The following is a 26202-nucleotide window of genomic DNA, read 5'->3' as shown; positions in this document are numbered from 1 at the left end:
AGGGCAAGACAGAATTATATCCAGTAAGTAGAAGTTACAAGATGGTAGATTTCAATTTCAAAGGCCATGATTATCTGAATATTCCTTATGCTTTCATGTTCCCATGTTTTGTTTAAATTGTTTCCTTTGCCTGGAATGCAAAGGATTCTTCTTTTTTTGGTTGTTTGTTTTGTTTTGTTTTGCTTTTTTGTTTTCACTTGGCAATTTATTTACGATATTGTCCATATTGCTATTTGTGGATCTGTCTTACACTTCGTTTAAAATTCATTTCAAACTGCACGAGTAGTACACACACACACATATATAAAATCTTCCTAAAACATTGTAATATTACAGGCAAGTCTAAATTTCTCTTTGACCACCACCTATAATCCCATACTTGCTGCATTCTTCAGAGATGACAATTTGTGCACATCCTTCTAGAACGTTTTCTATACATTTACATACATATAAATGAATATTGTAGAATACATATATTATTTTGTCTTTTTGAAACATGATTCTTTTTCTCAACAAGATGTCTTAGAAATTTATCCATGTTAGTACATGTGCTTCCATCTTGCTCTTTAATTAATTAATTAATTTATTTTAACATCTTTATTGGAGTATAGTTGCTTTACAGTGTTGTCTTAGTTTCTGCTGTATAATGAAGTGAATCAGCTCTATGTATACATATATCCCCATATCCCCTCCCTCTTGTGTCTCCCTCCCACCCTCCCTATCCCACCCCTCTAGGTGGTCACAAAGCCCCGAGCTGATCTCCCTGTGCTATGCAGCTGCTTCCCACTAGCTATCTGTTTTACATTTGGTAGTGTATATATGTCCATGCCGCTCTCTCACTTCGTCCCAGCTTACCCTTCCCCCTCCCCGTGTCCTCAAGTCCATTCTCTATGCTACGTCTGCATCTTTATTCCTGTCCTGCCCCTAGGTTCATCAGAACCAATTTTTTTTTTTTTTTTTAGAATCCACATACATGTGTTAGCATACGGTATTTGTTTTTCTCTTTCTGACTTACTTCACTCTGTATGACAGACTCTAGGTCCATCCACCTCACTACAAATAACTCAATTTCATTTCTTTTAATGGCTGAGTAATATTCCATTGTATATATGTGCCACGTCTTCTTTATCCATTCATCTGTCTGTGGACACTTAGGTTGCTTCCATGTCCTGGCTGTTGTAAATAGTGCTGCAGTGAACATTGTGGTACCTGACTCTTTTTGAATTATGGTTTTCTCAGGGTATATGCCCAGTAGTGGGATTGCTGGGTCGTATGGTAGTTCTCTTTTTAGTTTTTGAAGGAACCTCCATACTGTTCTGCATAGTAGCTGTATCAGTTTACATTCCCACCAACAGTGCAAGAGGGTTCCCTTTTCTCCACACCCTCTCCAGCATTTATTGTTTGTAGATTTTTTGATGATGACCATTCTGACTAGTGTGAGGTGATACCTCTTTGTAGTTTTGATTTGCATTTCTCTAATGATTAGTGATGTTGAGCATCCTTTCATGTGTTTGTGGGCAATCTGTGTATCTTCTTTGGAGAAATGTCTATTTAGGTCTTCTACCCATTTTTGGTTTGGGTTGTTTGTATTTTTGATATTGAGCTGCATGAGCTGCTTGAATATTTTGGAGATTAATCCTTTGTCAGTTGCTGCGTTTGCAAATATTTCCTCCCATTCTGAGGGTTGTCTTTTCGTCTTGTTTATGGTTTCCTTTGCTGTGCAAAAGCATTTCATTAGGTCCCATTTGTTTATTTTTGTTTTTATTTCCATTTCTCTAGGAGGTGGGTCCAAAAGGACAAAGGATTCTTCTTGCTTTTCCCCCTTGTAAATGTTTTTATCTTTCATGGCCAACCCCCTACTTCTGTTTTTCCAAATACCATTAATATTTCTTCTCTGTGTTCAGTTATCACTCTGTGTATTTCTCAATTATATAACTTATCACATTGTTTTAGGAATTTGGGGACATTTGTCTTTTCCACCACAGAGAGAGCTTCTGAAGGGCTGTGAATCAGTCATCTTTACATGCCCAGAAACTAATTTGATGTATGCTTCATAAAAGATACCCATTTACACATTTATTCATTCATTTACCAAATATTTATTGAGTTCTTACTCTGTGTTACATATTGGAAACAGAGAGCAGTGAACCAGCAAAAAAGATCCCTGCTTTCATGGAGCTTACACTTTATTGATGTTTTAGAGGACCAGCCTTTGAGTTCATTGATTTTCTTCATTGCTTGTTCATGTTTTATTCCATTGATTTCTGCTCTTTACTCTTTCCCTTTCATTTGCTTGATTTGGGTTTAATTTGCTCTTCTTTTTCTAGTTACTTAATGTGATAGCTGAGAATCATTGATTTGAGAATGCTCTCCTTTTCTAATAGAGATTTAAAGCTATTAATTTTCCTCAAAGACCTGCTTTACCTGCAACCCATACATTTTGATATGTTATATTTTCATTATCATTCAACTTAAAATTTTTTCTATTTTCTCCTGTGATGTCTTCTTTTACCTAATGATTATATAGAAGTGTGTTGTTTAATTTCCAAAATTTGGGGGTGTTTCCTTGTTCTCTTATTGTTTTTGATTTCTAATTTATTGTCACTGTGGTCAGAGAACATACTCTTTCAATCTTTAGGTTTATTCAGGTCTGTTTCATGGCCCAGAATATGACGTGTCTTGGTAAATGTACCATGTACAGTGCTAACATTGGCTGTAGTTTCTTATACATATCAATTTAGTCAAAGTGGTTTATAATGTTATTCAGATCGTCTGTCTTTACTGATTTTTTAAATTAGTTGTTCCGTCAGTTGCTGAGAAAGGGGTGTTAAAATCTTGAGGAATAACTGTGGAATTGTCTGTTTCTCACTTTAATTCTGTCAATTTTTGTTTCATGTATTTTACTTACTAATTTTTTTAATTCAATTTTTAAATTTTATATTGGAGTACAGTTGATTTACAATGTTGTGTTAGTTTCAGGTATACAGCAAAGTGATTCATTTATACATACACATATATCCATTCTTTTTTCAGTTTCTTTTTTTTTTTTTTTGCGGTACGCGGGCCTCTCACTGTTGTGGCCTCTCCCGTTGCGGAGCACAGGCTCCAGATGCGCAGGCTCAGCGGCCATGGCTCACGGGCCCAGCCGCTCCGCGGCATGTGGGATCTTCCCGGACTGGGGCACGAGCCTGTGTCCCCTGCATCGGCAGGCGGACTCTCAACCACTGCGCCACCAGGGGAGCCCCCAGTTTCTTTTTAATAGTCAGTTATTATAGAATATTGAGTAGAGTTCCCTGTGCTATACAGTAGGTCCTTGCTGCTTATCTGTTTTATTCATTATGCATAGTAGTGTGTATATGTTAATCCCCATCTCCTGATTTATCCCCCCCCCCACTTCCCCTTTGGTAACCATAAGTTTATTTTTGAAGTCTGTGAGTCTGTTTGTTTTGTAAATAAGTTCATTTGTATCACTATTTTTAGATTCCACATGTAAGTGATATATGATATTTATCTGACTTACTTCACTTAGTATGATAAACTCTAGGTCCATCTTTGTTGCTGCAAATGGAGTTTCATGTATTTTAAAGCTCTGTTATTGGGCATATTTTTCATTGCCTTTCTGATAAGTTAATACTTTTTTCATTATGAAATGTCCTTCTTTATAGCTGGTAATACATTTTATTTGACATCTATTTTATCTGATATTAATATTGCTACTCCAGCCTTCTTATGCTTACTATTTGCATGCTATATCTTTTTCTCCATTCATTTACTTTCAGTCTATCTGTGTCTTTGCATTTAAAGTGTGTGTCTTGGGCTTCCCTGGTGGTGCAGTGGTTGGGAGTCCGCCTGCCGATGCAGGGGACACGGGTTCGTGCCCCGGTCCGGGAAGATCCCACATGCCGCAGAGTGGCTGGGCCCATGAGCCATGGCCGCTGAGCCTGCGCATCCGGAGCCTGTACTCCGCAATGGGAGAGGCCACAACAGTGAGAGGCCCGTGTACTGCAAAAAAATAAATAAATAAAAAATATAAAGTGTGTGTCTTGTGGTCAGCATATAGTTGAGTCTTGCTTTTTTTCCCCCCCTGAAATTCTCAAAGGAAGAAGAAAAAGGAAAATGCAAAAAGAAAAAAAGTCTTGAGCTCCTTCAAATATTTATCATTTCCAGTGTTCTTCATTCTTTTCTGAGGGTCTGAGTTTCCATTTTATGTGATTTCCCTTTACTCTGAAGAACTTCCTTTAACTTCTTGTAATGCAGATCTACTGGCAATAAATTCTTTCAGTTTTCATTTATCTGAAAATGCCTTAATTTGCCTTCATTCTTGGAGGATATTTTTGCAGGATATAGAACTCTGGATTGAATTTTTTTTCATCCAGTACTTTAAAGATGTGGCTTCACTCTCTTCTAGTCTCCATGGTTTATGACAACCAGCTATTAATCAGATTATTGTCCCCTGTATAGTTATATATGTTGCTTTTCTCTTGCTGCTTTCAAGATACCTACTTTATCTTTGGTTTTCAACAGTATGATTATGATAGACCTTGAGGTGGTCTTTTTTGTGTTTATTTTGCTTGCTTTTTGCTTAGCATTTTGTAATTTTACATTTCTTTCCTTTATTGAACTTGGGATGTTTGGGGCCATTATTTTTCAGATATTTTTTTCTGTCCTGCTCTTTCTCTTTTTATATTCCAATTAAATGTATGTTGGACTGTTTGAGATTGTCTTAACAAGTCCCCAGGGCTCTGTTAATTTTTTCCCTCTGTGTTCTTCACCTTGGATACTTCTGATTGATCTGTCTTCAGATATCCTTGGTTTTTCATCTGTCATGTCTGTTAATTCCATTTAGTGAATTTTTTGTCATAAATTATATTTTTCAGTTCTTGAATTTCCATTAAGTTCATTTTTCATTTCTATCTTTCTGCCGATACTTCCCACTTCTCTCTGAAATTTTCATTCATTGAAAAAAATACTGATTTTTACATATAGAGGATAGTCTTGATAGCCATTTTAAATTCCTTATCTGTTAGTTCCAATGTTTTGTTCCTTTTGGAGTTGGACTCGATTTATTTTCTTTTCTCTTGAGAATGTGTTCCATTTCTTGATTCTTAGTATGTTACTAATTTTGGATTATATCCTGGACATTATGAATGTTAAGTTATGGAGATTCTGTATTCTAGTATTTTTTCTCTGACAAGTATTGTTTGTTTCAGTGGGTACTTTAATTGGGCTTGAACTGCAAGCTCTGCTTTGAGTCTATTCCATGCATGTGTGATTCACAGGTCAGTCAGAGATATAAAGAGGTAGAGTTTGGGGATCCCCTCTCTAGTTTTTTTTTTTCCTTCTGGGATTTCCCCACTCTTTTTAGTGTTCATGGTTTTCAGACTTCACTTTTTTATTTTTTAAGGACAAAAAGGCAACAGGGTTTTCTGAGTGTGTCCTCACCCCCATTGTATACAACATTTAGCCCTGGGCTCAAAGCCGTGAAAAAGGGAGTTTACTTGTATAGTTCCCCATCTCCCTTCTACCAAGTGAGTGCAAACTCCCACCAGAGTCTATATGCTTGTGTCCACGCTCCAGTACTTCTGCTGTTATTTGTATAATTTCCAGGCTTAACAGTTAACCTTCTGCAGCGGGTGCTGCCCAATAGGGGTTTCTCATACCCGGAAGCAGAAGAGACTCCCAATACATGTTAATTGGGAGACATAGACAGGAAGCAAACAAGCAAGATGATTCTAGGTCATAGTGATGCTATGAAAGAAAGAAAGAAGGTAGACATGACTGAAAGGAACAACTTAAAGGAACAACAACTGAAAGGAACAACTTAAAGGAAGGTTATTAGCAAGGTTCTCTGAAAAACTTCCATTTGAGTTGAGACCGAAAGAACAGAACTTGATCATGAAAAGAATCTGGTTGAGAAATGCTTCCGGCAAAGGCAACAGCAGATAGCAAATCCCTAAAGTAGGAGAGAAAGGGCAGTGTGGCTGGAGCATGGGAAGAGAGGGGCAGAAGGATGTAAAATGAGGTTGGAGAGGTAAGGAAGATCATGACGGGCCCTGGTAGACCTTGGTAAGGACCTGGGAGTTAGTGCCTCTAGATAAGAAACTATGATCACTCTAGCTGTAAGGGTGTACTTACCAAACAGATTTGACCACTCCTATTGCTTTGCCCTTAAGCGTCTTGACTGGAAGATAGTATGGCCCTGTGATTATCTGCACAACCTGTCAGCATCGCTGGAACAAAAGCTAGAAGACCATGCAGTCAGTTTCTGCCATGTGGGAAGTTGTAGTACCTGTGTTCTAATATCCACTCTAGTTCTGAGGTTCTCTGATATCACGGAAAAGAAAATGGCCCGAATCTACAAACATATCATGACGATTAAAACCACAGTTTAAAAAAAACATGAAAAGCACAAACCTAGAGAATGAAAAGATGGTAGCAGAATGAAGCAGTGCAGTTCTTTGTAATTTTAAAAGATTTCACACGGGGACTTCCCTAGTGGCACAGTGGTTAAGAATCCACCCGCCAATGCAGGGGACACAGGTTCGAGCCCTGATCCAGGAAGATCCCACATGCCCTGGAGCAACTAAGCCCGTGCGCCACAACTACTGAGCCTGCACTCTAGAGCCCGCGAGCCACAACTACCGAGCCCGCGTGCCACGACCACTGAAGCCTGCGCGCCTAGAGCCCATGTTACAAAACAAGAGAAGCCACCACAATGAGAAGCCTGCACACAGCAATGAAGAGCAGCCCTCTCACCGCAACTAGAGAGAGCCTGCGCACGGCAATGAAGACCCAATGCGGCCAAAATATAAATAAATAAATAATTTTTTAAAAAAAAAGATGTCACGTGAGATCTGCCTACAAGCAGTGGTCTCCAGCTTTTAAATGTTGTTGTGTTACGTAATAGCAACGTGTTGGTGTGTGTTTCTTAGTCTGGTTTCTCTGGGGAGCAGCTGAGACTCACTTGCCCCTTTCCCTCGGTCTAGATGACAGCGCTTCTGCCGCCAGTAGCATGGAGGTGACGGACCGCATCGCCTCCCTGGAGCAGAAAGTCCAGATGCAGGAAGACGACATCCAGCTGCTCAAGTCGGCTCTGGCCGATGTGGTCCGGCGGCTGAACATCACCGAGGAGCAGCAGGCCGTGCTCAACAGGAAAGGACCTACCAAAGGTGGGCATTCGAGACTCACGGGAATGGCGCTGGTGGCACATGGGGTTTTTTTTCTTTCATTCTGAGTATCCTTATTTGTTAATTTGATTGAAGTATAGTTGATTTAGTGTTGTGTTAGTTTCAGGTGTACAGCAAAGTGATTCAGTTGTACATACCTATATATCTATTTCTTTCAGATTCTTTCCCCTTATAGGTTGTTATAAAATATTGAATATAGTTCCCTGTGCTGTACAGTAGGTCTTTGTTGGTTATCTATTTTATATACAGTAGTGAGTCTATGTTAATTCCAACCTCCTAATTTATCCCTCCCCCTCCTTTCCCCTTAGGTAACCATAAGTTTGTTTTCTATATCTGTGGGTCTATTTCTATTTTGTGAATAAGTTCGTTTGTATCATTTTTTTTTTAGATTACACATAGCAGTGATATCATATGATATTCATCCTTGTTTGGCTTACTTCACTTGGTATGATAATCTCTAGGTCCATCCATATTGCTGAAAATAGCATTATTTCATTCCTTTTTTATGACTGAGTAGTATTCCATTTATATATATACCACATCTTCTTTATCCACTCCTCTGTCCATGGACACTGAGGTTGCTTGCACGTCTTGGCTATTGTAAATAGTGCGGCAGTGAACATAGGGGTGCACGTATCTTTTCGAATTAAGGTTTTCTCTGGATATATGCCCAGGAGTGGAATTGATGGATCATATGGTAGCTCATTGCAGATGCTTGCTCCAGCAAATATGTTGCTCTCTTAATATTGACAGAGAACCCAAGCTTAGAAAAACAGTGAAGCAGCCTTAGGATTGTTGAAATCATCACACAAAGTGTGACAGTATTTTTTGGCCGGACATTGGTGAATTGTAGCCCAGCGGTGCACAGTTGTAGGTGACCCATAAATGCTGGTTGAGTCAAGGAAGGAATGTCCACAGTGGACCAGAGAACTGTCATTTATCCAGACTCTCTGGGATAGAGAGAGCTTGCAAAACAAAACCGAAAGCCAAAGCAAACACAATTCTTTCGGCCCCTGTGGAGGCTGTTTCACCTAGAAACTTTTGGCAACTCTCATCTCTTTCTCTGTCCTCAGTTTAAAGATTTTTATTTTATTTATTTAGTCCCTTGGCTGCGTTGGGTCTTCATTGCGGTACGCGGGCTTCTCATTGCGGTGGCTTCTCTTGTTGTGGAGCGTGGGCTGTAGGCGTGTGGGCTTCAGTAGTTGTGGCACGGGCTCAGTAGTTGTGGCTCGCAGGTTCTAGAGCACAGGCTGAGTAGTTGTGGCGCACAGGCTTAGTCGCTCCGCGGCATGTGAGATCTTCCCAGACCAGGGCTCGAACCTGTGTCCCCTGCATTGGCAGGCGGATTCTTAACCACTGTACCACCAGGGAAGCCTGTCCTCAGTTTACACTGTTGTCCAGTTCAACACAGCAAACACTTACTTGATCACATGCCACATGTGAAGCTCTGAGTTGAGGACTGGGACCCAGAGGCGGGCAGGCCCGTCCCTCATTTGCTCAGAACCCTGAAGCTCATCGCCAACTTTCCCTCCGCCTTGTAGCGAGTAAGCTCATTTGGGGCAAAGCCTCCTGTTTATTTTAAAGCCCTTTTTCTTTTGTCCAGAAGATCATAGCCTACAACAGAATTCTGTACCTATAAATAGTGGATTTCTGGCACATTTAGATCACCATTTCAGTTCCCAGTGGTGCCTGGAAACAAAACAAAAAGCAATATTTGTGCTTTAAATAACGTTGTAGTGACCCTCTTCTTACAATTTTGGAAATAAAACGCCTCGTAAAAGCTTCTCTCCTAGTTAGTGCCCTGACGTCTGCTTTCAACCAATATGCATTGCTCATCTTTTGCCAGAACGGCTTTTCCTCATGGCTAACTCTAGGAAACAGAATTCATCTTGGCTGTAAAATTCCTTTAGTTAAAACATTTTGAGTCTGCGGCATGTAAATGTCCCCTTAAAATTAACTTTCTTATTTTGTTTGGATTTAACAAATTATTTCACAGTTACCATCTTTTCCTTGGAGTCAGGAGAGGGTACTGTCTTGATGTTGCATATGTTAGTTTTTTCTCTGGTCTTGGATCCATTTTCATACGTTTATGGAAAGAAATCTATTTCCTTGTCCTTCAGGATAACTATCACTAGCTCCATGTGAGATATACACACTGGGCGATGTCTACATTTCGAATAATCTTTTTAAATAATCTTTTTCTCCTAAGTTACAAAGCAATTAGGGTGTTTTAAATAGAAACCAGGTTATTCTAGGTATTCTTGACCTACTCGGCTTTCCAAAAATAAATCTGATGACTACCTATCCTAAAGGGTACATTTGAAGTCGCTGCTTTATATACAACTCCAGGCTTCTAAAACTTCTATTTTTAGAAAAAGGAGGGGGAAAAATAATACAAGGGGACTGCCCAGGAGTTTTATTTTCTTGATTGAGGGTAAAATTTGAATTTTGGAAACTTTTAACTTTTTTTCATAGTTAGATCTGATGTTTCTTTATAACATTATTTTCAAAAGTGAAAATAAACCAAAGCACGAGAGCCAAAGTCACACCAAGAAACAGAAAAAAGATTGTAAGAGAGCTGGTGAGCGGCGTGCCCTGAATTCAGTGGGCTGTGGGCCCCCCTACTTCATATGCAGTTAGAGGGTGGTGGGAGCAGAGGGGAGAAGGGGGAGTGATTCCGTAAGAAGCCCTGGGTCGCTGCTTCTGTTTCAGAGAGTGCCACGTTGGCATGGTATGTACACCCCTATCTGGACAGCTGGCACTCCATAGCCGTGGCTTAGTTAGGGGATATTTAGACAAGACAGCTGTGAGACAAACCTCCTTTGGTTCTTAGAAGGCCGCATTATTATTATCATTTGCCATCCTTTGGGATTGCCATCCTAATACAGGCTTGAAGTAGCCCGGACACGTGGCATTCTAATTTTTAAATATCAAATGATTTTTTTCCCCCAAGGTTAATTGTCAGAAGCTTAGGGCTCAGTGTTTCGAGCTTCTGGTGCACATCTTTGTGCCGTTTGCCCAGTGACAGGGACGGCTGTGCCACAGAGAAACAGGCTGCCTCGGAAGGCAGTGAGCATCCCTGTGGGATGCATGGTGAGCACAACATCCCCTCTGCAGCCATCCTGAACCGTTAGACTGCAGTGTCCGCTCACTGGCCTTAGTAATTGCCTGGGAGACCACGGATAATAACTCTTATCCTTTCCACGACGGTACTTCACTTATTTGAAGAAAGGTGTTCTGACATCTAAACTTTCACTTACTTTATCATCATTCTTCATATGACTTAACTAGTACACCAGTGGGATATGCAGTGTCATGAAGATAATTCACTAACAGATCAAGCTCGAGGCCTCCTGAAACAGAGGAGAGACTGTGGCCAACCCTGTAAAATGCGAGGCCTGTGGACACACAGTTTATAGAGACAGAGTTATGTCTCAGATGCTACCTTTTCTTGGTGACCCTTTTCTGTGCCCGGGATTGGCTCTTTGTGCTAATTTTCCGTCTCTTTTTAACCCAGTGATACTGCCTTGGGTTTGAGGATTGCTATTCTCCTTTTCCTTTGCTTCTGTTATTTAAAAAAGAAAGACATACGAAGGACTTGTTGCCTTGTCACGCATCTCGACTGTAGAGAACCTCAGCCTGCAAAGTTTGCTTTGTTCGGGTGGGATTTACTTTCAGATAGGAAGATTCGGGGTGTTCTACTTATACTGAGCTTGGGCTACCATACAGTGGAGAGAAGAGAATCAAATCGTTTCTGGAGGCCTGTATTCTTAAAATTCTTGCCGATATTAAAGTTTTTTCAGTATTGTGGTTGGACTGGGGGCACAGAATGCAGTGAACAGACACCGTTTTTTTTTTGCTATTCTGAGTGTAAATACAGAAAAACGTGTGATGAACAAGGGAGTTCCTTGCAGAATTACGTATATTGGAGAAAAATTGTGTGGGAAACAGTTGAGCAAAGGCAAGCAGTAGGGGCGTGGCCAGAAAACTGTGGATCCTCGTAGGATGGAAAGCCATGTAATCTTTAAAAATGTTTGTGTTTGGGCTTCCCTGGTGGCACAGTGGTTGGGAGTCCGCCTGCCGATGCAGGGGACATGGGTTCGTGCCCCGGTCCGGGAGGATCCCACATGCTACAGAGTGGCTGGGCCTGTGGGCCATGGCCACTGAGCCTGGGTGTCCGGAGCCTGTGCTCTGCAAAGGGAGAGGCCACAACAGTGAGAGGCCCGCGTACCGCCAAAAAAAAAAAAAAAAAAAAGTTTGTGTTCCTGGTAACAACAGGAAAGATGCTTGTGTATTATATTAAAAGGCAGAATCAGGATATAAAACCGGATATGTTGTATTTTTCAACTAAATAGACAAAATCTATGCAAAGAAGAATGGAGAGAAGTATACCAAGAGTTCTCTTTCTTTTTTCCTGAGTGGGAGGATGAGGATTTTTTTTTCTTTTCCTTCATTTCTAAATGTTCTTTGGTATGCATTCTTTAATAAGCAGAAGGAATTTGTGTTTTAAAAATGACTCCTTTCTTAGCACTGAAGCTGATCTTCACTGCACCAAGGTCAATAGCAGAGCTCAGAGCAAATGTCTGGAGGCTGGAGCGTGCTCATGTGTGTTCTCGAGAAGACAAGGAGGGGCTTCCCTGGTGGCGCAGGGGTTAAGAACGCGCCTGCCAATGCAGGGGACACGGGTTTGATCCCTGGTCTGGGAAGATCCCACAGGCCGCGGAGCAACGAAGCCCATGCACCACAACTGCTGAGCCTGCGCTCTAGAGCCCACAAGCCACAACTACTGAGCCCACGTGCCACAACTACTGAAGAGCCCGTGCTCCACAACAAGAGAAGCTCCTGCAATGAGAAGCCCGCGCACCGCAGCAAAGAGAAGCCCCTGCTCGCCACAGCTAGAGGAAGCCTGCGTGCAGCAGCAATGAAGACCCAGTGCAGACAAAAATAAATAAATTTTTTCAAAAAAAGAAGAGAAGGAATCATGGTGTGGGGTTAAATCATAATAGATCCATTGTAGACATGCACGGCTAATTTCCATTTCAGTGCTAGGGGACTGTTACAGGATTGCAGTGTACAGTGTAGGTTAAAATATACTCATTGTCCCATGTATGTGGGGATGGTCTGCTTCGCTATGCATTAACCAGCAAGAGTTCCTGTTTCTCATTTTAGATTTTGCTTGGGAGTTCAGACTGTCTTTGGCAGCTTGCCTTTTAAAAAACTTGAACGCACCTTTTGCAAACCTTTCTGTTCTTTATATTAATAACCCCATTAATTAACAGATCGGAGAGTGAATAAATATAAGCAGAAACCTTCAGCTGGAGATGCTGACAAGCAAGACAGTCCTGTTGTTCCAGGACATCAAAATCTGTTCTCAGAATTTAGTCTCTGAAGCTGGTGTTGAAAGCTGACTGCAGGTTTTCTTTTTTTGTTTGTTTGTTTTGTTTTTCTGGGTTTTTTTTTTTTTGCCGTGCGCGGGCCTCTCACTGTTGTGGCCTCTCCCATTGCGGAGCACAGGCTGCAGACGCGCAGGCTCAGCGGCCATGGCTCACGGGCCCAGCCGCTCCGCAGCATGTGGCATCTTCCCGGGCCGGGGCACGAACCTGTGTCCCCTGCATCGGCAGGCGGACTCTCAACCACTGTGCCACCAGGGAAGCCCTGCAGGTTGTCTTTAAGTAGCCTCTGCTACATTAACACTTAACCCTGATAGTCATAATAATTCTTGTAGCTACCATTTATTAATTGGGTGGGTACAGGCCTTTGCAATAGATATTTCGTATGTATTAGCTCATTTTGCCTCTCCACAACCCTTTGAGGTAGGTATTATTGTGCCCATTTTGCAGATGAGAAAGCAGCCTCTAGGAGATGGAATAATTTGCCCCAGGTTACACAGCTGGTCATGGAAAATCTGGGACTGGACCCTAGGGCCTGGCTCAACATACTTTCTTTCTGCCATCTGTGTTGCTTGGCCGTGCGTATGCCTCTTAGCAGTATTATTTAAATTACCATTATTCAAATCAAACCAAATATTTAAGGAATGAATAAATATATGACTTGAAATGAGTTTTTTTCCAAGGTTTAATTTGATTTGCAAAGTGTTCCAAATACAACAAATCATATTCAGCATATAATTGTATAAAATATTGTATCATAGTCCTTTCACAAATTTTATTAGCTAGTTGCAACTAACAAATGAAAAAATTTTAAGTTCTTTGCAGTGAATGAAATTAATGAATATTTAACTTAGTTCTTTATCCTGGTTAACCAAACTAGCAATTTTTCCCTCTCTCTCGTCTACTGTGCTTTCTCCTTATCTTTCTCCTTACAAATTGGCTAATTACAGAAAATAACTTGTGCTTTCTTTTAGACAGAACATGCTATAGTTTCTTCCATTTTCCTCTTTAATTACCTTCCCCAGTTTAAATAGGTGTTCGTTAGTGATTTATAGAAAAGGCTTGGTAGATATATTCAGTTTTTCAGAGACTGAGAAAGATTGTTTTTAACTGTTCTTTGCTAGTATGTGGACAAACAATTGACTTTTGTATATTTAAAATGGGTTTCTTTCCTTTGTTTTTTTAACATCTTTATTGGAGTATAATTGCTTTACAATGGTGTGTTAGTTTCTGCTTTATAACAAAGTGAATCAGTTATACATATACATATGTTCCCTTATCTCTTCCCTCTTGCGTCTCCCTCCCTCCCACCCTCCCTATCCCACCCCTCTAGGTGATCACAAACCACTGGGCTGATCTCCCTGTGCCATGCGGCTGCTTCCCACTAGCTATCTATTTTGCGTTTGGTAGTGTTTACATGTCCATGCCACTCTCTCACTTTGTCACAGCTTACCCTTCCCCCTCCCCATATCCTCAAGTCCATTCTCTAGTAGGTTTGTGTCTTTATTCCCTAGGTTCTTCATGACCTTTTTTTTTTTTCTTAGATTCTGTATATATGTGTTAGCATACGGTATTTGTTTTTCTCTTTCTGACTTACTTCATTATGTATGACAGACTCTAGGTCCGTCCACCTCACTACAAATATCTCAATTTTGTTTCTTTTTTATTTGCCAGTATATCTTTAGGATAGGTTCCTGGAAGTGGGATTGCTGGATCCAAGGATAAATGTATCTGTAATATTGCTAGGTATTAGTGACGGGAACCTTCCCCAGCACATAAGTAATTATCTACTTTGTCTGACAATTTAGCAGAAGCAAGTTGCCTTCTCCAATTCCAAATATAGACATCTTTTCAATTTCGAAGTAGATAATTAGGAATTCTGGGTTCATAATGGTCAGGTGTGTTAAAGTTGAACTTTGAATTTCTACACATAATCACATACGTGGTCATGCTTTGCATAATTAAATTTATTGTGGGGCTTCCCTGGTGGCGCAGTGGTTGAGAGTCCGCCTGCCGATGCAGGCGACGCGGGTTCGTGCCCCGGTCCGGGAGGATCCCACATGCCGCGGAGCGGATGGGCCCGTGGGCCATGGCCGCTGGGCCTGCGCGTCCGGAGCCTGTGCTCCGCAGCGGGAGGGGCTGCATCGGTGAGAGGCCCGCGTACCGCAAAAAAAAAAAAAAAAAATTTATTGTGAAACCTAATGGAAAGCTTTACTTATCAAATATTGCACACTGAGTTATTAATGTGATGTAAGTTAAAGGGATTTCTTCATCTTTAGGTTATGACAGTATCGTAATAGTAAGCATTAGTACATTTGACCACTTGTACTGGAATTTCTATATTTACATCTGCTGTAGTTTTGGAAATATATTGCCACAGATGGTATGTCATGGAAGTCTGAGCATTCCAATCCTCCCGTCTAGAAAGATGAAACCTTTTTATTTCAGGCATACTTGTGAATGCTTTAGACCTGAGATTCTGAATACCTTTGTTAGAGATTTTTAAAGATTTTTTTGATGTGGACCATTTTAAAAGTCTTTATTGAATTTGTTACAATATTGCTTCTGTTTTATGTTTTTGGGTTTTCTTTGGCCACGAGGCAGGTGGGATCTCAGCTCCCTGACCAGGGATCGAATCCACACCCCCTGCACTGGAAGGCGAAGTCTTAACCACTGGACCGCTGGGGACGTCCCATGTTCCCACACTCTGGAGTCTTTTTTTTTTTTTTTTTTTGCCGTACGCGGGCCTCTCACTGTCGTGGCCTCTCCCGTTGCGGAGCACAGGCTCCGGACGCGCAGGCTCAGTGGCCACGGCTCACGGGCCCAGCCGCTCCGCGGCATGTGGGATCTTCCCGGACCGGGGCACGAACCCGTGTCCCCTGCATCGGCAGGCGGACCCCCAACCACTGTGCCACCAGGGAAGCCCTGGAGTCATTTTTCAGGGATGTTAACTTGAGGTACTTTATGGGGACCTTATACTAAATAATACGCACGGTAACCAGAAACTGGGGGCCATGAACACTGCGCGTGTGACTGCATCTGTCCCTCTGACGAGGCCTGTCCACTTCAGTGGCTCCTCTCCTTCACTTCTGGTGGATTGGTGGGTCTAAAGGAACTTACGCAGTGTGAAAAGTCCCACAGAAACTCGGGTGTTTCTCTCCTGAACACTCTTCTCGCATGAATTAGGATCATAGATTTCAGAGCATGAAGAGCCAGCCTTAGAGCATTTATAGACTGAAGTCTTTCCTTTATGCGTTAGGGAAATGGGGCCCAGAGGGCCTTGTCTGCAGTCGCACTGCCAGTCGAGGACACACTGGAATTCACACCCTGGCCCCCGACTCCCAGACCTGAGCTCCTTCTGCGCTCTCCTCCCCCCTCTCACTTTGCCTGGGCACGAGGAGGAAAGCAACCGTTTGGGGGATGAGAACTGTCTGGGGTCTTCCTCAACCCCTCCGTGTGTGTGCCGGATGATGCAGTGGGGACACTCACTGGACCTGATTCTGCCTCAGGCACCTTTGCTCATAACTGAAATCCTGCATTTAATTTTTCTCACATTGTATTCAAGATACGAGATTGCATCCCGGTGTCCAAAACAGAGCATTTCATCATCTGGGCGTGGCCGTGGGATAATAGCTACCACCTTTTACGTGCTGCTACATGAAGGGCACTATGCAGCTTGCCACTCCCCGTTCCAAAACCTCACAGCAGCGCTGCAAGGTGGGCACTGTTACCCTATTTTACAAAGAAGCCGAGGCTTGGAAAGGTGACTTGCCCAAGACTACGTAATAAAGCCGAGTTGAGAATGAGTAGGTCCTAACTCAAGACTCTTTGCCCTTTGTTCCTCTGTGCTCCTCCAACCATCCCGATATCCCTTCCAATGAATGCATTCTAAACATATATCATGTATCACTCATTCTCCTTTTATTTTGAGAAATTCTCCTTTCAGTGCTATGTATCTGTTTTGCCCCTAAGAACAATTAAAATAATTAGTTTTTAAAAAACCTTTAATGGGGCTTCCCTGGTGGCACAGTGGTTGGGAGTCCGCCTGCCGATGCAGGGAACACGGGTTCGTGCCCCGGTCTGGGAGGATCCCACGTGCCGCGGAGCGGCTGGGCCCGTGAGCCATGGCCGCTGAGCCTGCGCGTCCGGAGCCTGTGCTCCGCAACGGGAGAGGCCACAACAGTGAGAGGCCCGCGTACCGCATAAAAGAAAAAAACTTTTATGAACTGGAAGAATGTCTCATATCTTGGTGTCGTCTCAAAGCCAGGGATCCAGTTATCTTAGCACCTGATGAGCAGGAAATTGTGTTTGAACCTTCCCTGGTGCTGTTTCTCTTCTGCAGTTTCTGAGATCGCTTGTCGGAAAAATGACTCATTATGGCTGTTCTTGTGTCCTGCTGTCCTCATGATCCAAGCTAGTACCTGTTCAGATTGGACATGAGGAGATACTGTTTTCTTCCAAAACTTTTCTTTATGGTGGCAACATTTTTTCCTTGAGTGGCTAATCATGTTTAGATACGGAAACATGAAAGAGACCTGACGAGATGTCGTGTGCAAAATAGGTATTTAGTAAGCATATTGGTGTAGTCGTGATGCTATTTAAAAAGTCAGTGGTGACGAAAAGCCAAAGATATTATCAAGATAAGGGTGTAGTGGTGATTGGATCTTGCCAAAATGAGAACCTTTCCAACTTCTTGTCACTCCAAGTGTGGCCGCCACCCCCCCCTTCTCCCCGCTTCCTCTCCATATCCACTATTTTTCTTTTATGATTTCTCATTACAACTTTAACAATTCTGTTTGCTTTTGATGCTACTCTGTTGTAGTTTAATGTGTAAGGTTTATTATGCCCTCTGAGAAGGCCCGTTGCATGCAATTGATGTTCTTTTTATGGGCTTTAAAAAAGTCCCATTTCCTTTTTGGGGAGAAGGACAATACTAGATTATCATGAGACTGAAGTTTGAAATTATGACTCAAGGAAAGATAAAAAACAGTGACTCAGACGGACTTCCCTGGGGGTCCAGTGGTTGAGACCCCGTGCTTCCACTGCAGGGGGTGAGGGTTTGATCCCTAGTCGGGGAACTAGGATCCCGCATGCCGTGTGGCATGGCCAAAAAATAAAATTAAAACAAAACAAAACAAAACAGTGGGGCTTCCCTGATGGCGCAGTGGTTGGGAGTCCGCCTGCCGATGCAGGGGACACGGGTTCGTGCCCCGGTCCGGGAGGATCCCACATGCCGCGGAGCGGCAGGGCCCGTGAGCCATGGCCGCTGAGTCTGCGCGTCCGGAGACTGTGCTCTGCAACGGGAGAGGCCACAACAGTGAGAGGCCCGCGTACCGCAAAAAAAAAAAAAACAGTGACTCAGAAATGGCAACACAATGCCTTTTCTTGAAAGTGGGCTCTTTGTTCTCGAAATTTAGTGCAGTCTGGTCAACAAATGCATGTTGAACACCTTCTGTGTCAGCATCACAGGGGCTGCTGCTGTCGTGGAGCCCCCGGGCAATGGAGTGGACAGGAATAAACAATGTGAGGACAGCGGCAAAGCAGGGACCAGGGGAGCCCAGGCGGCTCGCCCGGCCTGGTTTGGTGGGCATGTAAGTGGGTGAGGCAGGTCCTGGCCCAGGTGCCGGAGAGAAGCTGGGGGCCAGGCATCTTCCATCGGCCCCTCCAGGCCCTTTCCTTACCCTCCTCCAGCCAGCTCTCTGCCCCGGCAGCTGAGCTGTATGGACCACACCGCTCTCTGCTCCAGTGAGGTTTGAGCAGGGGATCCCAAGCTGGGGACTGGAAGGAGGGAGAGTGAGGTCAGAGGATCCACCCCCAACTCCTTCCACATGGGGCCCCTTGGCTTGGCTGTGTCCCCACCCCCTGGATGTAGCTGCTGCTCCCCCAGCAGCGTCTCTCCTCATAGGGTCTGGTGACCTCCCTCCCCTTGGCCCTGCAGGCATGGGATTAGCTATAGCTGTGCTGCTGTCAGCCTAGGAGACGGGGCAGTAAGCCTGGGGCTCGGTGTGGAGTCCAGTCCACTCCCCAAGCACACGGAGAAGGATCTAGGTGATGCCCTCCCCCAGCACGATGTGTGCACCCACTCTAACTGGGGAAGTAAGACTAGCCCGCCTGAAACAACAGTCCGTAATCAGGCACTCAGTTGTGAGCTACAGACTGACACGTGACAGAAGATCAGAGCGGGACAGCCAGGGAGGCCTGGGCTAACGAGGAGAGGCCCTTCGAAGCTGGAGGATGGTACAGACCAGTGGTTCTCAAAGTGTGGTCCCTAGAGCAGCCGCGGCAGCAACCCGGAAACTGGTTAGAAATGCAGAGTCTCAGGCTCCGCCCCAGACCTCCTGAATCTGGGGATGGGGCCCAGCGATCTGTATTTTAACTCCAGGGGATTCTTCTCCACAGAAACAAGCTAAGGAGGTGGGAATGAGGCAGGATTTGCTTGTTGGGGGTGGGGGAGTGGATATTGGAGCGCCTGGGTGCGTAGTGGGAACAAGAAAATCGGTGGAGAGAATGAGCTCTGATCACTAAGGTTGCAAAAGAGCACAATGATAGCGAGTGGCCTGGGAGTCGGGGGACTTTGTTCTCTTCCCTCCCTCCTCTAGGCCCGGGTGTGAAATGGAGCTGGACCAGTCGTGTTGCCCCAGCTGGACAAGATAACACGTTTCAAGTTGTTACCACTCTACCTGGCGCCGGGCACTCGGAGCTTCCATCATTGTTTCAGCTTCTGCGTTTTGGTGGGTTCCGCCGACCTGTCACGTGGTGTAGCAGGTTGTCAGGAGCTCTTGGCGACCATGGATGAGAGGGATGTTTTTAAGGAGAGTCGCCTGAACAGAACCGGCCAAGTGCGCTGGGAGACCAGCCCTCGGTCCTAGGAGCTGTGCTGGGGGAGCCACTGCAGAGATGGTAACAGTGGATTGAAAGACGCCCAGCAAGCTGATACGCATACTGTAGTCACTGCCTAGGGCCTCTGTTGTGAGTTAGTACAAACAGAAATTGATTCCCTCACCGCTCTGGAGACCAGATGCCTGAAGTCAGTGCCACTGGGCTGAAATCAGGGTGCTGGCAGCATTGTCCCTCCTGGAGGCTCTGAGGGAGGTCCATGTCTGTGGCCGGGCTTCGTGGCTGCTGTCTGTCCTCGGCTAGAGGATGTGCCACTCCAGTCTCTTGCCTCTGTCCTTACGTGGCGAGCTCCTCCTTATGCATCTTCACCTGGGCCTCTTTTTTTCCCCTTAATTTATCTTTTTGAAGTATAGTTGATTTACAATGTTGTGTTAATTTCTGCTGTACAGCAAAGTGATTCAGTTATTCGTATACATACATTCTTTCTTTTTTTGTATTACTAGTCTTTTTTTTTTTAACATCTTTATTGGAGTATAATTGCTTTACAATGGTGTGTTAGTTTCTGCTTTATAACGAAGTGAATCACTTATACGTATACATATGTCCCCATATCTCTTCCCTCTTGCGTCTCCCTCCCTCCCACCCTCCCTATCCCACCCCTCTAGGTGGTCACAAAGCACCGAGCTGATCTCCCTGTGCTATGCTGCTGCTTCCCACTAGCTATCTGTTTTACATTTGGTAGTGTATATATGTCAATGCCATTCTTTTTCATATTCTTTTCTGTATGGTTTATCACAGGATATTGAATATAGTTCCCTGTGCTATACAGTAGGACCTTGTTTATCCATTCTATATATAATAGTTTGCACCTGCTAATCCCAAACTCCCAATCCATCCCTCCCCCGCCCCTCCTTCCCTTGGCAAACACAAGTCTCTTCTCTGTGTCTGTGAGTCTGTTTCTGTTTCGTAGATAAGTTTATTTGTGTCATATTTTAGATTCCACATGAGTGATGTCATGTGCTACTTGTCTTTCTCTGTCTGACGTACTTCAGTTAGCATGATCATCTCTAGTTCCATCAATGTTGCTGCAAATGGCATTATTTCATTCTTTTTTATGGCTGAGTAGTATTCCATTATATGTACATATATACACATGGGCTTCTTAAAAGGACACGAGTCATTGGATTCAGGGCCCACCCAAGTCCAGTATGACCTCATCTTAACCAATTACATCTGCAAAGACACTGTTTCCTAATAAGGTCACATTCTGAGGTTCTGGGTGGACGTGAATTTCGGGGAGGACACTAACACAGTACATGTATTTAAAGAAAAAAGACAGAATGGAGACTGAAATGGTAGGTGAAGTAGAAAGAGGAGATAGAGATGAGGTGAGGATGGCATTTCTTCCTACTTGGGAAGGGTTCTGTCCCGGCAGAGAGCGGACCTCAGCACGGGGAGCAGATTGTGTGTGTTAGGAAAGATTCAGGATCTCTCTTTTGGAACTGTGGTATTTTCACTGTGGAAGATTAGCTCTGAGCACTGGTCTGGGCCCTTGGCTGGAGCAGGTGTTCAGGGGATGAAGAAAGAGAGAGCTTGGAGAGAGTGGAGAAGGGTGTTCTGCTCTGGCTGGAGGGGCCTGACTGTGGCTTTTGAAACTCTCTTTCACAGTTAAAAAAAAAAAGGTAGTCTGGCCCTCAGCTTTAGGGACTGAAAAGTTTCAGTATATTAAAATTTCGACATTCTAGGCACTTTTGTCACTGGTCGTGTTTTTAAGAGCCTGCACTGAGGTAGATTTAATTCTGGGATGAACAAAATAAATTCTGCTAGCATCTTAAAATAAACTTTTAATTTTAGAGTAGTTTTAGATTTACAGAAACGTTGCAGGCAGAATACAGACGGTTCCCGTATCTCCTGCACCCGGTTTCCCCTACTGTTAACATCTTATATTAGCATGGCGCGTTTGTCACAACTAATGGGACGATATTGATACATTATTATCAGTCGAGGGGCATACTTTATTCAGATTTCCTTAGTTTATCCCTTATGTCCTTTTTTGGTCCCAGGATCCCATTTGGGATTACATTTAGTCATGGTGCCTCCTGAGGCTCCTCTGAACTGACAGTTTCTCAGATTTTCCTTGCTGTTGAAGACCTTGACAGTTCTGAGGAGTACCGCTTAGGTCATCCATCGACTGTCCTTCAGTTTGGGTTTGTGTGATGTTTTTCTCATGATCAGACTAGGGGTGGGTTTAGGGAGGAAGACCACAGAGGTCAGGTGCCATTCTCATCACATCTACCAAGGACGTGTACTGTGAACATGACTTACCGCTGTTGACGTTGACCGTGATCACCTGAGATGCGTCTGTCAGGTTTCTCCTTCTCGCCACACCTCCGCACTGCGTGGTTTAGAAGGAAGTCGCTACACACAGCCCACAGGGAAGGAGTGGAGAATATGCCCCACCATCTCAAGGACAAAGTATCTACATAAATCATTCAGAATTCTTCTGCCTGGGGATTTGTCCTCCTCGTGTATTTATTCCATCGTGCATTTATATCAGTGTGGACCTGTGGATATTTATGTGATCGTTGGGGGTATAGCCCAGCACTACTTTATTTATTCTGTTGACCACATTGTTGCGGCTTTGGCTCTTCCCATTGGCTCCTGGGTCCCTTTGCCACACCCCCCGTCAGTGTGGGTTCTGTGGGCACTTCCTTACTTTCTGGCACCCTAAGATGCTCCAGGCTCATGTTGGATATTCCCTGTCTCAGGCCTGGATTCAGGTGCTTCCCCAAGGAGCCCTGGTTCCTTTTGCTGTAGAATGGTATTAGGAACCCAGGTTTGGGCCCTGGGTCTCTCAGCAGACAGAGCTGGGAAATAGATGTGTTTATACAACCCGTGTACGCGGACTTACCTATAATTACGTCTCTGTGTGTCTCTGTCTCTGTTAAGCTAGACGTGAGTTCACACTGATGTCTCCTCTTCTCCATTCCACCTGGTTCATTCTAGCCTTCCCCCCTCGCTGGTCTGTAACCTCCCTCTCCAACAGTGAGAAGCCTGGCTCCTACCACATGGCCCTGTGGGAAACAACTTGACCAACTAGAATACAGTGTCTTATGTGCAGTTCCTTTTGTAGTCTTCCAGTCTCTGCTCATTACCAGAATTCCTTTGTCTGCACCTTTCCTCTCCACCCCCTTCCGTGAGGTTACGTGGCATGTTTGTAATGCAGTTAGATTCTTTTGTCACAGTCTGCATTCCGTCATGGGGTTCCCCTATCTCCTTATTGACTATTATTGTATTTGCGTGTATTAAGGTTCACTCTTTGTGCTGTAAGGGTCTGTGGGTTTTGACAAACGCACAGCATCACACATCCACCACTACGACTTACCACCCTGAAGAATCTCTGTGCTTCTCCTCGTGACACCGCCCCCAGTCTCTGGCAACCACTGATCCACTTTCTGTCTCTATAGTTTAACCTTTTGTAGAATGTCACTTTAAATGGAATCTTGCAGTATATAGCCTCTCAGACTGGCTTCTTTCACTGGGCAATATGAATTTAAGACTCAACCATGGTTGTGTGGATTGGTTCATTCCTGTCATCACTGAATCCTATTCCATTGTCTGGATGGACCACAGTTTGTTTATCCGTCACCAATTGGAGGACATCTTGGTGGCTTCCAGTTTTCACAGTTATAAATAAAGCTGCTATAAATATTAAATGAAAGTTTTGTGTAGACATAAGTTTTCAACTCATTTGGGTTCATACTTAGTGTAGGCACAGTTACTGGATCCTGTGGTAAAATTTATAAGCCTCAACTTTGTAAGACACTGCCAAACTGTCTTCCAAAGTGGCTGTACCATGTTGCATTCCCACCAGTAATGAAGGAGAGTTCCTATTGCTCTGCATCCTGGCCAGCAGTTGGTATGTTGTCTGTGTTTTGGATTTTAGCCATCCTAATAGGTGTAATAGAGATATCTCATTATTGTTTTAATTTGCATTTCCCTAATGATAAAAGATGTTGAGCATCTTTTCATATGCTTATTTGCCATCTGTATATATTCTTTGGTGAGGTTTCTGTTCAGATCTTTTGCACATTTTTTAAATTGGGCTATTCATTTTCTTATTGTTGAATTTTAAGAGTTCTTTTTATATTCTGTATACAAGTCCTTTATCAGATACGTGATTTGCAAATATTTCCCCCAGTCTATAAATTCTTTTCATCCTCCTAATGATGTCTTTTACAGAGCAAAAGTTTTGTTGTTGTTTTAATTTTAATGAGGTCCAAGCTATCAATTTTTCCTTTCATGGATGTGCTTTTGGTATTGTATCTAAAAACCCATCACCAAACCCAAGGTCACACAGATTTTTCTCCTATATTTTCATCTAGAAGTTTTAGTTTTGCATTTCACACATAGGCCCGTGGTCCCTTCTGAGTTAATTTTTGTGTAAGGCCTGAGGTTGGTGTCTCGGTTCATTGTTTCGGCACCATTGTTGAAAAGCTCCGTTGTCTTTGCACCTTTGTGGATTCTGCTAGCATTTGAAATGGACATCCTTTTTCTTTCTACATTATCTTAAGTCCTGTAAGGAGTTCCCTTGAAAAGGCGAAAGTTCTGATTGCCTTTTCTGCTTGTCTTACAGCAAGACCACTGGTGCAGACCTTGCCTTTAAGAACCACCGTCAACAACGGCACTGTGGTACCAAAGAAAGCCAGTGGCTCCCTGCCAGCCCCTTCAGGGGCCAGGAAAGAAACCGCTGTACCTGCCACAGCCAAAAGGTAGGCAAGAAGCGCCTTACGTGAACTCTGAAAGCAGTTCTGGCTCAGATGCTAAAATAAGTATTACTCTTTTATATGACACTTTAATAAAATTTCTCCTTTGAGTTAAAGCTTACAAAAGCACAATATTTGGTGTGTTGCCAAAACAGGAACCATGTCGATTTATTAGTCTGCGTTTTTTTAGTTGTAATCATATAGTCTTTGAAATCTCATTCACTAAAGCCGCAGTGCAGCATTTTGTGTTTTTACTTAAACTTCTCTTTTGAAAAAACAAGTGGGAGTATATAACCTATATAAAAAATGAATATGCTTGGAATATAGCAAAATTCAGATTGCTGTACTGAGCTTAAATTTTTATCAGTAAAATTTGGATAAGCTCGTACTTTTAAATGATGCCTAAGAGTGGAGCTTCAGATGTTCATGTTTGTCAGATAGAGCATAGGTTGCTCTTAATTTTCTATAATTTCATAGTTATCATATTAAAATTGTATATTTTAAATGCCAGGCCAGTTTTCTAAATTTTTATGCCCTAAAAAAACGAACTATCTGGTAGTAATATAGCATAGAAAACCTTAAAGAAATTCTTTCTGCAGTGCTACCTCATGGGCTTGTTAGAAGAACTCGTAAAGTTCATGAAAATGCTAACTTGCTTTATGCGCACTGGGGATTCTGGGTGTGAGTATGCTCTGCGGTGTGCTGGGATACCCGTTGGGCGGGTGAGGGTACGTTTGATGCTGCATCGTGACTCGGAATGAAAATGTAACAATCCCGTCTTATCTTTTAAGTATATAGTGTTTATACATAAAGCTTTATCCTTCGCCAAGCAAACCTGCATTGTGTTTCATCAGATAGAGTTTCATGTACTTATTGTTTGTGAATTTTAAGAAAATTGGTTTTGCAGGGCTTTTTAGAACTTTAAAATGAAATTCTCAGCCTCATTTCATCCCTTTTTAATACTTCTTTGAATCATTCATTTATAATCAACGTGAAATGACCTTCTGGATTCTAATTGGCAGCAGTAGATATGGACTGTCTTTTATTCATCTAGATGTTATAAGACTGACACTGACTTTCTAAGTTTCAGGTTGCCATCTGTTACCAGTTCGTTCTTCTTTTTTTTTTTTAATAGTGGTAAAAACCACATCACATTAAATTTACCGTCTTAACCATTTTTAAGTGTACAGTTCAGTAGTGTCAAGTATATTCTCATTCTTGTACAGCAGATCTCCAGAACTTTTTCGTCTTGCAGAACTGAAACTATTTATTGGCCAAAAAGTTCGTTCGGATTTTTTCCCTAAGATGGGAAGGAGAAACCAGAACGAACTTTTTGGCCAACCCAATATATCTCTTCAACAGTAAATCCTCCTCAGAGCCCTTGGTGACCACCTTTTTCCTTTCTGTTTCTATGATTTGACTACATTAGACACTTCATATGGGTGGAATCACGCAGTATTTGTCCTTTCGTGGCTGACTTATTTCACTTAACATAATATCATCAAGGTTCATTCATACTGTAGCATGTGACAGTATTTCCTTTTTTTTTTTTTAAAGTGGCTTTGTATTTTATTTATTTATTTAGGCTGCGCTAGGTCTTAGTTGCAGCTCGCGGGATCTTCATTGCGGCATGCGTGATGTTTTCGTTGCAGCATGCGGGATCTTTAGCTGCAGCATGCCGACTCTTAGTTTCAGCATGCATGCAGGATCTAGTTCCCCCACCAGGGAACCAAACCGGGGCCCCTGCACAGGGAACGTGGAGTCTTACCCACTGGACCACCAGGGAAGTCCCAGGATTTTCTTCTTTTTTAAGTCTATATAACATTCCGTTGTGTATTCTTTTTTTTGTTTTTTTTTTGGTTTTTTTGGTTGGTTTTTTTTTTGCGGTACATGGACCTCTCACTGTTGTGGCCTCTCCCATTGCAGAGCACAGGCTCCAGACGCACAGGCTCAGCGGCCATGGCTCACAGGCCCAGCCGCTCCACGGCATGTGGGATCTTCCCGGACTGGGGCACGAACCTG

At 43.1% G+C, this 26202-nt stretch overlaps 1 protein-coding gene across 3 annotated transcripts in view; it reads left to right on the top strand.

The window, feature by feature from the left end:
- The window catches only part of EML1 (EMAP like 1), a 145138-nt gene that overhangs the window by 53883 nt on the left and 65053 nt on the right, over positions 1–26202 (top strand). For 2 of the 3 annotated variants that reach the window (XM_065871960.1, XM_065871959.1), the window contains exons 2-3: positions 6987–7169; positions 24051–24186. In XM_065871960.1, the coding sequence (XP_065728032.1) occupies positions 6987–7169; positions 24051–24186 (319 nt within the window). Of the gene's footprint in view, positions 1–6986; positions 7170–24050; positions 24187–26202 lie in introns of those variants that run through there. The other variant, XM_065871961.1, reaches the window with a different exon arrangement.

This window comes from Phocoena phocoena, chromosome 2 (genome assembly GCF_963924675.1).
Source record: "Phocoena phocoena chromosome 2, mPhoPho1.1, whole genome shotgun sequence".
Taxonomy (NCBI): Eukaryota; Metazoa; Chordata; class Mammalia; order Artiodactyla; family Phocoenidae; genus Phocoena; species Phocoena phocoena.
Note: the sequence above shows the minus strand (reverse complement) of the source record. Positions and strands in the feature narration are given on the sequence as shown.